Raw genomic sequence first — 13,418 nt, forward strand, 5'->3', positions numbered from 1 at the left:
TCTGACGGTGGCCGAGGCCGCAGCACGTTTTGCTCCAGGAGGCAGCGTGCGTGCGGACGGTGTGACGGGTCACGCCCTGCCTACCTTGGGGTCTGCGTGGGAACCTCCTTCCTTCCCTACGGCGTCAAGGTCGGTCACACCTCGGCTGAATTCCAGGACATCGTTCCCCTGGAGCGGGGTCTCAACTGCGTCGATGTCCGTCTCCTCTGCGGTGGCCGTGGAGGCCCTCTCGGCTCCAGTGAGCTGGCGGCCTGCGGGGATGACAGAGAGGGAGGGAAGGGAAGGGCAGCACCGAGGCCAGGGTCCTCCCCTTCCCGGCACTTCACCTTCAGGTCTCTCATGCCTAGAGAGGCCACCAGCTCCCTGACGTCTCCACCCACCCTTCACGCCCAATTCTCCCTCTTGGCTGAGAAAACAGCTGGTTTTCACGATCGCTGACTGTGGCTGATGGGCGGAGGTCAGTACAGTAACTCATCTGTAAGCACCGGGAGGGGAAGCCGGGGTGGACGGAACGCCGTGCCTGTGAGCACATCGGGTAAGGCAAGATCTAGAGGGTGGACCCACAGCTAACGATCTTCCTCAGGTCCTAACAGACAAGAGGGGGATCTGGTATTTGCCACTTTCCTGGGACCCAGAAGCTGAAAGGACAAGAAATGATATTTAAAAACAAAACAAAACAAAACAAAAAACAAAACCTTCTAGCAAACTGGGAGACAGGAGATTGGGCTGTGTGGATTCCCACCTGCGCAAGGGTGAGAGGACTGGACCTGGAAGTGGAGAGAAGTGCCACTTTCCGAATTGCTTATTTAAACCACGTCTACTCGATGCAGTGAATTGTAACTAAAAGCCGCAGGACATATGCTGGTTTCATTTGTTCAATGAGCATTCATTAAGCACCTGTATGTGACAGAAATCTACCGGGCATAAGAATAAATAAGCCAAAGCTGTGTCTTCCAGGCTTCCCCAGCCTGACGGAGGAGACAGACACACAGCACGGATGCAGCAGGGGGCCGTGTCCCCTCTGATCCGGGGTGCAGGGCAACAGAGGACGGACAGCTAACTCAGGCAGGGGTTAGAGCAGCCTGTCCAGAGGGCGCAACACCACCTGGAGAAGTGCCAGCTAAGGCAGGTGAGGAAGCAGGCGCGGGATGGGGAGGCAGGGGCAAAGATACAGGCGATATTCACTGCAAATGGCTCTGTAGGGAGGGACCCAACCAGGAAGACTGCGGATCCCATCTCAAAGGACTGGAAGCAGGTGAGCAATACCAAAGGGTTTCGTTCTTTCGAGTTTCACCCTAGAGATGATGTGGAGGACAGATCTAGAAGGGACAAGATGAAAAGCAATACCCCGGGTGAGAAACGGGAGGGCTTATGCTAGCCGTAGCAGACAAGAGGGGAACAGATGTCAAAGATTTTCAGGGGGGGCAGAAATCACAGGATGTGGGGAAAAACTGGCAGAGAGAGAGTGGGAGGTGGGAGGAAGGAGGGAAGGAGAGAGGAATATGCAAGGACGTTTTGAAATTTCTGATTTAGTGATCCGGTAGGGGCTGGCGTCCTATAGGGAGAATTCAGGAGGAGCGGGGCTGTGGGTAAGAGGATGCATTGAGTTTTAAACCCGCTGGAATCACAAGGTCTGTGACAGCCAAGTGGAGATACCCCTCAGCTATTGGGTACGTAAGTGGAGAGTTCAGGAGAACGGCCTGGCCTGGAAATAAACATCAGTTGAAACCAGTGAAGTCAGAAAAGGGCGCCGGGAACCAGGAGAAGCACAAAGGATGTTGGAAAGCAAGTCGCAGATAAAGAAAGGTTGTGTGTGCGTGTATACAGGGTGGTGCCCCCCAGGGAAGGCGAGTGCTCGTTCCCTGTGATGAACCCTGCACAGAGAGGCTGGTTCAGTTTGCTAGCTGGGGGCCCTTCAGTGACCTTGACCGGGGTCTCCGGAAAGGCCAGCAGGCAAGGCAACCAACTGGAGGTTGAAGGAGTAACAGCGAGGGTGGGGGACTAGGAAGAAGACACGAGAGTGCAGATAAGTCTGGCAAAGAGCTGAGCTCTGAAGGGAAGGAAAGGAAAGAGATAAGGCTGGGGGGTGGGGGCGGTGATGCAGGGGCAAGGCTGGGGGGAGCGATGCAGGGGCTAGGCTGGCGGGGGGAAGTGATACAGGGGCAAGGAAGACTGGATTTGGTTTTGTTATGGAGAAAGGCTTGATCTTGTCTGTCTGCGGTGGGGAGGAAGTCAACATAGCAAAAGACTCAGGTGACCCCCCAGGAGGGGCAGAAGTGGTGGCTTGGGCTCAGGAAGAGGCAGGTGAAGGGTAATCCTGGACTGGGGGACACTGGCCACAAGGCACAAGCTGGGGACAAGCAGCCTGGCGGAGCCGGGTGACCCCAGAAGTGTAACTCTGGAAGGCGGCTTCAGGGGCTAAATGGATAGGTGCTGCTGAATCAATGCAGAACTTTTCACATGTCAATTATACCATAAAAAACGGTTTAAAAAAAGAACAAGGGGTTATCAGCTCAGGCGCAAAGTGCTGGAAATGCCCACTTTTTTTCTTTTTTCTTTTTGGCCTCAAAACTGCAAAAGTAATAGCTTAAAATCAAATAGCACTTACTAGGGCACCTGGGTGGCTCAGTTGGTTATGTGCCTGGCTCTTGGTTTCGGCTCAGGTCGTGATCTCACGGGAGATCGAGCCCTGTGCAGGGCTCTAAGCTACCACTGCAGAGCCTGCTTGAGATTTTCTCCCTTTCTCTCTCTCTCCCTGCCTCTCCCTCCCTCTCTCTCAAAATAAATGAACATTAAAAAAAAAATAGTACTTAGTACATTCCAGATACAATTTAAGGGTTTTACCTGTATAAATCATTTGTCCTTACAACCGTCCTAAGAGGCAGACAGTGACAGATAAACTGAGGCACCGAGCTGGAAAGGCTGCAGCTGGGGCTCAAAGCCTGCCAGTCTGGCTCCAGGCCTGGTGCTTAAAACCAGTGCCACCCTGCTTCCCAGCTGGCCGGCTGCTTCCACCTGCAAAGCCCCCCACCCTGCTTCCCTGCATTTACATGCTCTCAGATGATCTCGTTTATCTGTCACGTGCTTGCACCACCTCCCCCGTCCCCCCAACTTTGAAAGCGAGCTCCTCGCCATCAGGGACCCTTTTTTTTTGTTCACAGCCTACCCAGAATCAAGCCTGGCACGTCAGGGGAACTAGATAAACATCTGTTGAAGGAAGGAGGAAACTAAAACCAAGGAGAAACAAAGGATCAGGCAGTGGTTGCCAGGGACGGAGGGGTAGGTGAGGTGGGAGAGCAGAAGGGTGAGGTGAGCAGCGTGCTCGGGGGTCCTGATGGAGCAGGAGGCCCAGGAGATGCAGGTGTAACAGGTATCCCAGCCCGTTGCTCGCTGTCTAGATGACGAGTGTTCTTTTTAAGAAGCTCTATTCCTCCTAAGGGTTCCAAGCCCTTCCCTGCACTGGATTGCTGCCGTGGGAGGACGACGCCTCCAAGGGAACGGGAGCTCTCCCAGGAAACCCTCTGCAGGAGTCAAAGAAACCGCACCAGGCAGAGGCGGGCAAGCGGAACAGGAGCAGCGGCCCCACCTGGCTCTGAGCCCCGGGGACCCGGCCTACAGCAGCTGCTGCCAAAAGATACACAAGATACATCTCCCCGAGGGTCGGGAACAGTGGAAAGAATGAGGGAGGCAAGAAAGGCAGGCAGGGAGGGCATGGGAGAGGCGAGGTGGCTCCAGTGGAAAGATAAACTGTGCATTAAATGACAAGTCCCTCACATGGGAGACTCCTATCAACAAAACAAAAATGCACACAAACAGCTACCGATCAAGAGTTCTAGCCCGGTGCTGCAAGGTGCTTCGTTAACAGAGACAAATCCTAACGCGGTAGATAAATGCTTCTGGGGGAAGCACTTATGGAAAGAAGAAACGTGTATCCTAGTGGTTTGTAGGCCGTAAGCAAGCAAGCGGGGGCCGTAAAAAGGAAGTGACTATGGGGCTGGGCGGTAAGCAGCTTTCCTTGAGGAAGAAATGTTTCCCATCCCAGATCTGTGCCATCCCACACACTAATATTACTCAAAGGAGGCTCAGCTGCATGCTGCAAACACTGTGATCAGAGGGCGCCCTGATTAATCCTTTAACTCAGACCTATGGGACTTGAGAGGTCCCCTGGCTACTTCCCACACTACAGAGATGGGCTGGGTCATGTATTTCAGAGTCTGAGCTGCAAATCAGCTAATAAGTAATATGCACTTAGAGTGCAGTACAGTTTACCCTTGAACAACGTGGGGATTAGGGGCTCAGACCACCCCATGCAGTCAAAGATCCATCCATGTGTAACTCTGGCCTCCCCAAACACTTAATGGCCTACTGTTAATAGCCTTATCAGTAACAGTCCATTAATACGTGTTTTGTATGATACAGGTAATACACTATGTCCTTTTTTTTTAAGTTTATTTACTTATTTTGAGAAAGAGAGAGCATGTGCATGTGCATTCTGTGTTTCCGCCTCTCTCTACCCCTCCCCTGCTCATGCCCTATGTCTGTCTCTCAATAATAAATAAACGTTAAAAAATTTCTTTTCAAAGAAAAACTCAACAAAGTATCTTGGACAGACTCTATCATTTCATAGAGAGCAGACTCATTCTTTCTAAAGTTTTTTTTTTTTTTTTTTAACATATGTTTATTTTTGAGAGAGAGAGAGAGAGAGAGAGAGAGAGACAGAGTGCGACTCGGGGAGGGGCGGGGGGGCGGAGACACAGAATCCGAAGCAGGCTCCAGGCTCTGAGCGGTCAGCACAGAGCCCGATGTGGGGCTCCAACTCATCAGCCGTGAGATCGTGACCTGAGCTGAAGTCAGACGGTTAACCGACTGAGCCACTCAGGCGTCCCAAGAGCAGACTCATTCTTTTTAATGACTGTGCAATATTCTGCTATTTGTACCATAATTTATTTGAAAAACCCCCGCATGCTGTTTCCAGTTCTTTGCTTATGTAACTTTACATACGCATGTATAGGTTTATCCTTAGGATAAATTCGTAGAGGGGAATCTGGGGGTCAAAGGCATGTGGATTTTTAAACTTAATGATTTCTATATTTTTTTCTGTAGGGCTTCTATTTCTACGGTGCACTGTGTTAGCGTGCGTTTCTGGGTCTATGTCTGAACTTTCCATTCTGACCCCCCGTCAGGGAAGCACTCCTACATCAGTAGTTTTACCTATTAGAGCTTTATGCTCTCATGTCTGCAAAGCCACTCACCTGTCATTACTCATCTTTTCCAGAAATTTTTCTCTTCTTGCCTTTCCGATCTTTCCGTATTTATGTTAAAATAATAATAGCGAACGCGGATCTGGTGTTTACTATGGGCCAAGCACCAGACTAGGCATTTTTCATGTATCTGCTCACCTAATTGTCACAACAACTGTACGACTTATTGCTCTACCGTTCTTTCTAGTTTCTTCCAAAGCGGAAACAAAGGCCTGGAGAGGTTATGAAGTTGCCCCCAAATCACACAGCCAGGGACAGGTGCAGCCGGAATGAAATTCAAGGGTCTGCTCTCAAGCACTTTGCAGCGTCCCGAACTGGGTGCTTAGCTAGCTTGATTTTCACGATTGGTTACCTGTCTACAAAAATAAATAGCTGAACCTTTGGATGCTCCTCTGAACCCTGCCTTGTCTGTATCCTGCAAGTTCTGAAGACGACAGCTTTCCAATGTGCCCCTTTTGCCATCGGAAATCTGCACTGTGCTGTTAAATTGAGAGATTCACAGGAGAATTGGCTTTTTTTTTTTTTTTTTTTAATAAAAAGGATGGTTCAGGTTTCCCATCCAAGAACCTCCCACTTGTTTACAACTTCCTTCACTTAAAATGTAGACATTTTATTACAATTATTCACAGGTATTTTATCTTTTTAAATTGTTATGCTAATGACTTTTTTCTTCTGCTAAGACTTCCAAGTGGTCGTTGCTGGAAAACACAACCCTGAGTTACTGGTCGTACTACCAGACCTCACCTCCTTAAAGGAATTCTCCTGTTTCTAACAGTGATTAGTCTTTTTTCTTGGGTTTTCCACATTAGAAGTTCATATAAACAATACTGACTTTCCGTCTGCTCTTGCCTGATGCTCATACTTTCCCCACATGTACTGTGAGATGATCAACATGACAGAAGACAACTCTGCCTTCTTCTTGACTCTCGGTGACACTTCAAAATGAGAGATATTGGAATAATGTCCACATGGAATGTCTACAGAACTACAGAATTTAGAAACAGGAAGAAAGTGGGGCGCCTGAGTGGCTCAGTCAATTAAGCGTCTGACTTGGGCTCAGGTCGTGATCTCACAGTTCGTGGGTTCGAGCCCCGCGTCGGGCTCTGTGCTGACAGCTGGGAGCCTGGAGCCTGCTTCGGATTCTGTGTCTCCCTCTCTCTCTGCCCTTCCCCCACTCACACTCTGTCTCTCCCAAAAATCAATAAACATTAAAAACAATTTTCTAAAAGCCATGAAGGTAATTATAACTTTATCTTCTTTCTAATTTGCTTTATGAAGGTGCTTTTGTACTGAAATTTTCTTTGGGGTTGGATTTGGTAGCATAAAGCAGCTTGAATGCTTCCGTGTTCGATAAACATCTTTAATTGTCTATTATAAAAGCCACACACGTTCCTTAAAGAAAATGTAGACTCCAGAGAGAAAGAGAAAAAAAATAAATGTGTTTTTTAAGTGGGTCGACGGTCTGGGGCTTGGTGAAGGAATGCACTGTCCCATGCTGGTGGCCACCCCCTCTCACTGCAGCGACCCGCCCAGGCGCCTACCTGGCTCCCCCGAACTGCTGCTGTCCCTCTCGCCCTCACCGTCCTCCTGGCCGTCTGCGTTCTGGTGCGTGTGCTGCAGGCTTAGCTTGTGGCAGACCTCGAAGGCTTGCCCGACCGTCCGCACGATGCGCATGGCTTGGCTCTGGGAAGGAGAAAGGAGAAGAGCAGGTGAAGGGCGTGGGGACCCTCTGCAAAGGACACAAGAAGGGCCAGGGACGGGAGGGGATGCGCCGGGGGCCACGCGGACAGAAACCCATGAAGTCAGCAAAGGAAGAGACGGAAAAACCTAAGGTTGCTCTGACGCACCCATGCTCACCAAGAAGGGTGTGGAGATGTTTTGCTTCCTGAAATGGCCCAGGAAGTAGAAACTCACCAGTTCTAGAACAATCAGTCAACTGGAAGGACAGACAGTACTGAGCCCAGTCCCCCTTCCACGTTTAACAAAAGTGGTCCAGACGCTCCAGCGTCCTTCGCCAACCACAACTGAACGTTTGGTGGGTTCGCCACATGAAGAGACACTCGGTTTCTCCAGGTCTCCCTGCTGCTCCTGCAGACCAGGGACCGGGAAGGCGCCGTCTAAGCAGCAGAGCCGCGAACCCGGAGTCCAAGTGCCCCTGGGATGCCAGCGGCCGCAAGCCCAACCCAGGTGAGCCTTCCCAGTCTTGCCGTAAAGCCATAGCTCACTTGGGTCTGTTTTTGGCCACTCCTCTTTCTTTCCTTCCCTCCTTCCTTCTCCCCTCCCTCCCTTCCTTTCTTGGGGCAGGGGTGGGGGTGCCGAGGAGCTATTTAACCATATCTTTTAATAGCCCAAGAACAGAACTTGACCCTAGCTCTCGGTATTCCACTGCTTAACTTGGAGAGGAGGACACAGGACAAGGAAGCCTGTTCCCCTACGGTCCTAAGCGACCCACGCAGGCTGTGAGGATGAACCACAGGCAATATTCTCAGGGTCTGGCCTCCAAAGAGGATAGCTGACCGACTGCAGAATCGGTCAGCTTTCATTTTCTTTCCGAGACCGAGTCCGGTATAAGCTAGGTGGAGTTTAAACGCACAGGCTGGGTGAGCTCAGCTCGCTGCTCCTTGCCCCCAGTGCTCCCCAAACATCCCACCGCAGACAGTTTATCTAACTGTGGCGGTCACCCTATGCCTGCATCCGAGATTAATCGCATTTTGGATGGTCTGACTCCAGGACAGCTGTGTCCACCTAGTGAGTCCCACATTCACTAAGTGCCTGTTGCTATAAAAGCTCAGGTTCTCCTAGGAAGGACGGGTTACAAACTCCACCATCCCTGTAAGCCACAGACACTTTCCTTAACTAGCTTTTCAGATGACGTTAAAAGTTGAGGGGCGCCTGGGTGGCTCGGTTGAGCATCCGACTTCGGTTCAGGTCTCGCTCTCACGGTTCGTGAGTCGGAGCCCCACACCGGGCTCACTGCCGTCGGCGCCGACCCCCCTTCGGGTCCTCTGTCCCCCTCTCTCTGTACCTCCCCCAGTCGCACTCTCTCTCTCTCTCTCTCAAAAATAAGTAAACATTAAAAAACGAAAGACGATGTTAAAAGTTGAAAGGTCTTCGAACAAGTGCCCCCAAATCCACAGGAGAAGACAAGGGACGGGGACAGGATTTCTAATCTTCTCTTGGAAAGGAAGCGCTCAGACTTAAATCCGGTAGGAAATGACTTCTCAGAGGCCCCGCATTTCTCAGACATCGCAAGCTGGGCGCTGGATCACACACTCAGGACTGACATCGGAAGAACCCAGACTATGGTTTCCATCTCTGTCACCTTCATCAAGGACGAACGTGTGGAACACGCCTACCAGTTTCAACCAACCATCGAGAAGCGACAACGGGAGTTGTCAGCGTTGAGTCAGCGATGTCCACGGCCTCTCCTCCACCACGCAGAGGGGTAAGCGTATGACGAACACCTCCCCCAGGGCTTGGCATACGCTAAGCTCTCGAACACAGGTTTTTGTGCCGAAAGGCAACGAGGACAGAAAATAAATAGGAAAGGCTGGGCTTGTTTTTATCGACAACAGAAACATACGGATATTAAGGGGACTGCCTCTTACATACGGACGTAAGCATCAAAGAGGCGAAACCACGCCCTCCCCCACCCAACTCATGACAGAGGAGAACCCATGGGCCAAACTGTCTCTGGTGGGAGCCACCATGATGGTTTCCACCACGAAGAAATTGCTGGATTCCAGGTCTAGATGTGTACATTCACCACTAAATGGTTTCCTTTCAGTGTTCGCTTTACTTCGCTCTCATGTAGGTTGTATTTTCATTCACACTAAAAGGATCCTGTGGTAGCATGTTCCATGGAGAGCGCTCTGAACTTGAACGTGGAATCAAGCTACGCTGCTACCTGCTTTACGGCAGGAGAGAACTGGCCTCCCCACTCCCCACTGTAGCAGTGGGAGGAGGCTGGATGGCCTCAAATTCTCAGAAATGGCTTTGTGAGTTCAGGGGCCCCCTGACCTTTTAGGCTTGCCTCCCTTCACCAAGTGAAAAGTCTACTTCGAGTAGATTCCTATGTTAGGAACTTGTTGGGGGAAATTACCTGAGCCTGCACCTGGTGGGGCTGTCCCTCCCCTCACTGGGGCCGTCCGCTCTCTGCACAGCCATGCTGGCTCCCGCCTGCTGGGCCTGCCCCACTCGGGGACTGCGCTTCTGGCCTTCTGAGCAAGAAAACCCCTTCTGCCTGCCACCTTGGAGTCCAGGATCCACACGTGCTAAGACTTAATCGTTAATAAGCCACGTCTAAGCCCACAAGGGAGAACTCTCCCTGAAGGCAGCTTTCAAAAGAACCCTTTTCATAGGTCCCCATGGATCAGGAGGAGCTGCTCATGTCTCGTGACCACACACAGGCCTTCGGAAATCAAAGCAGAGTTTCAAAGATGTGAAGGCAGCCAGGTACAAAGCACAACAAACAGGTGGCATGTTGGGAACACAGCCTTGTCCAGCTCCGGGATCTGGCCATCCTCTGGAAGTTACCAGATTTTTAAAAACATCACCTACTGGATTATTTCAGTACAAACCCAGTTTAGTTCCACAAGAGCCCCTAAAAGTACTTGGGCACAGGGATCAAATCTTCCTGTCCAGAAGCCATTTTCCATCAGCAGCCCCGAAGCATTTGTTGGCTTTGAGTCGTCAAGGTTAGGCTGGATATGGTGGCTTTGATGTTTTCTAACCTCAGACTGGCTCTCAGCCGCAGACGGGGAGCGTGGCAGCTCAGGGGAGTGCCGATTACAGGCAATTTTGTACAACGGGCCTGGAAAGGGAGCAGTCTGAGAACTTTATACCACTTACCCTCACGACGCACGGAAATGCTTCTTTCAACCACCCACTTATTCATGCCGACAAAGCCGCCTTCCTGCCCACCCCCCAGGCCGTCCCTCAATGCAGCACAGATGTCAAGATGTAACCAACGGCCGTCCTAGAGCGTGCCTGCTGTGGGTGCTAAGTACACGCCGGGCGGGTGTTGGTACCTGCTATGTGGCAGCAGCGATCGTGAATTAACACCATGCTCCCAGCCAGAGTGGGAGGCCCGCCCTGGTAGCTTCAGGAAGACAAATCAAAAGGTTGATCCCTGTACTTCACTGATCCAGGGGAAAAGTCCAGTCAGTCATGGTTTTATCTGCTGTTCTCATTTTAAGCGACCTTGTCGTGGGCTGGCCCCGTGAACGTTGGGAATCTTCCGAGCGTAACGCACGTGGGAAGAATGGGAAGTATTTGTCTCATTCTGCAGCTGACTTCATAAATCACCGCGGGCGCCGTTCCGAATTCCATTGTCCTGGAAAAAGCTGTATTTCACGATTCCAGGAGACGGAGAGAGGCGTCTTCAGATAAGTAAGGAAAGTGAGGAGAGAATACAAGGTGAAGACGGGGGGGTGGCAGTGGCGACAGTAAGAAGAGAAAGAGAAGTGGGGCACGCTTCCTACAAGGAAGGCTCCTTATTCATCTACCCACTCTGTCTTCTCATCTACTGTCCCTCAGCCCCAACGGGAGCTCTGTCTGCCACGTGCTTCTGAATTCCAGGGGACTGAAGCCCAATAAGTCAGCTCCAGGACAGCTCCTGGGTTTCTAATTCTTCTCATCTACCACAGCAATAACGTACAGCGCCCTTCCCTTGACCTGAACCACCACAGAGTCTCAACAAAAAAACAGAACCGAAGGTCATGTTTCTTTAATGTGCTTTTGTGTGTGTGTGTTTGAACCGCAGTAAAAGATTTAAGCTTCTATCTTATCAAATGACTGCAATGCATGGAATTCGCAATGCTGAAGCAAGGAAATATATTTGGACTCCTATACAGAGACAGATCCAAAGGTTACTAAGGCCCTGAGATGGGTTAGGTTACCGTCCAACACGTTATGTAATAGCCTTGATCCTCGAGTTTGATTGAGGCAATGCCTTGGACACGAGAATATTGCTCGCTATGGGGAAAGTTTAGCTTCAAAGTGGGTAGGACTTTCAACATTGACAGGAGATAGGGGATCTTAAAATTTCCAGTAGACCGCTGGCTTCTTCCTTGTACTCTGCTATGAACTTCTTCCATGAACCACAGTACCACGGAGAAAAGAAGGCCAGGTTATAACTTTAGTACTGCCAATAACCACCTGGGTGACCACGAGCAAGTAAATTCACCTTTCCAGGCCCCGATTTCCTCATCCATCAACAGAGAGGTTTGGACCAGACGAGTGCGGAGATCTGTGATTTCTACATTTTGACTTCCCAACCCCATCCGACCCCAACCCTTAAGATACAAAGCTAGGCTCTTTCTCTAAGGTTAGGACCTGTCTCTCCTTCATATCCTAAACCTGGCCAGGCAAGCGACTTATTCTTTCACATGGGACCGTCATCATCATTCAAAATCCATTTCAAGCATTCAAGGACGGTGAAACTTCTCGGCTGTGGCCCCTAATCTGACGGGGACAGCATTACGGGAGGAAGTAATTTCTCCTAACCAAACCAATTGAGCTGTGATTCCAGGCAAATGATTTCAAGGAGCTGCCCCGTGAAGACAGCGGGGAGATTCCTGCAGCTCTCGTTAATCACCAACACTTCACACACTCTTGCACTAATAAGTCCAGTCACACTTAATCAGGGCCGACAGCCTCATTCTCCTGGGGCCGGGAAAAAATGACGGCAGGGCAATGTCCTCTCCACAGGAGAGGTCAAGAGACCACTCAAGAGCCAAGAGGTCTTGCAAATGAATACTATCATTATACCCCCCAAGTTGGGCGGATGGGCGGGGCGGGGGGGTGGTACACAGAATGCCATAGTTTTGGGAAACGTCTCCCCTGGATGCTCTGGGTGAGGAAAAGACCCTCTCTCAGCCTTCCTTTCTAACAGTAGTCTGAATGATGCTGGGATGGTCACCCCATCCACAGACACATTCTAACAATCCTGGCAATCCTTCCCAGTCACACAGAACTTGTTCCTGAAGATCATATCGCTTCACACATGACAACCTGCATTCCTGAGATGCCTTTCAGCTGGCTTGATGGCTGGAGAAGCTCAGGTCCAAAGGCTCATGTTCCTTTTGTGAGTTTCATGTAACAGAGTTCAGCGGCCAAAGCTCTGGGCTGGGAGGCAGGAAGCCCAGTTCTAGTCTCAGTGGCACTGTTGAGCTGTGGGACCCATGGCAACCTACTTCCCCGGACCCTTTCCTTCCTCAATTATGCAAATGGAGTCAATACTGACCAAAGACAGTGAGGGAAGAAGGGAAAATCTAGGTCGGAGTGACTCGGGTCATTCAGAGCGAAGGCTCTTTGTACCCAAGTGACAAGTGCTGTAGGTTCTCATCACAAATAGGTCCTGGGGAACAAGGCTACTCCCTATCACGTGACTTCCTGATGGAAAATAGGAAGTGGGCTCCAGGATCAGACTCTCTGGGTTCAGTTCTACTTACTGTGACTTATGTCCCTTAAGCTTCTGTTTTCCCAGAAAAAGTACCTATCTTTACCTACCTGCCATAGGAATGAAAGAAGAGAACTCACACAAAGGGTCACAGGCACAGGGGCCCCTGGGCAGCTCAGTCGGTGGAGCATCCAACTTCGACTCAGGTCGTGATCTCGTGGTTCACATGTTCAAGCCCCACATTGGGCTGTGTGCTGACAGCTCAGAAACTGGGGCCTGCTTCGGATTCTGTGTCTTTCTCTCTCTCTCTCTTCCCCTCCCCATGCTCACGCTCTCTCTCTCTCTCTCTCAGAAATGAATAAACATTAAAAAAAATTAAAAAAAAAAAAAAAAAAAGAGTCACAGGCACATAGCAGGTAACCAAACTAGATGACTTCCCATAAGGCTTGACTTCGTAGAAAGCTAGAACCTGGGTAATCCGAGACCTAGATGACTAGTAGCTGGTGGTATGTTACCCTCCTGCAATCTTTTGCTACCTAGCTCGCGAGGAAAGCCCAAGAGGAGAACCACGCTGGCTGTATGCGTGAGCGACCCGTGTGAAGAGCCACAGATACAGAACTGTGGCCGTGCCGGCGGGGAGGCACGGGGGCCTCCACCAGGAAAGCGGAGACACCAGACCCATATTCTCAAACGACAGAAGAGGTGAATCTGCTCCCCTGGGTGAACTATAAGGGAACGGCGACAAGCACACCGGG

General features: G+C 50.6%; 1 protein-coding gene across 3 annotated transcripts in view; it reads right to left on the reverse strand.

Annotated features, from left to right (window-relative positions):
- Window positions 1-13,418, reverse strand: part of LOC102967731 (carboxyl-terminal PDZ ligand of neuronal nitric oxide synthase protein) — a 284,060-nt gene that overhangs the window by 28,480 nt on the left and 242,162 nt on the right. For all 3 annotated transcript variants that reach the window (XM_042977053.1, XM_042977052.1, XM_042977054.1), the window contains exons 6-7: window positions 6,803-6,944; window positions 85-251 (exon numbers count right to left, since the gene is read on the reverse strand). In XM_042977053.1, the coding sequence (XP_042832987.1) occupies window positions 85-251; window positions 6,803-6,944 (309 nt within the window). The remainder of the gene's footprint in view (window positions 1-84; window positions 252-6,802; window positions 6,945-13,418) is intronic.

This window comes from Panthera tigris, chromosome F3 (genome assembly GCF_018350195.1).
Source record: "Panthera tigris isolate Pti1 chromosome F3, P.tigris_Pti1_mat1.1, whole genome shotgun sequence".
Taxonomy (NCBI): domain Eukaryota; kingdom Metazoa; phylum Chordata; class Mammalia; order Carnivora; family Felidae; genus Panthera; species Panthera tigris.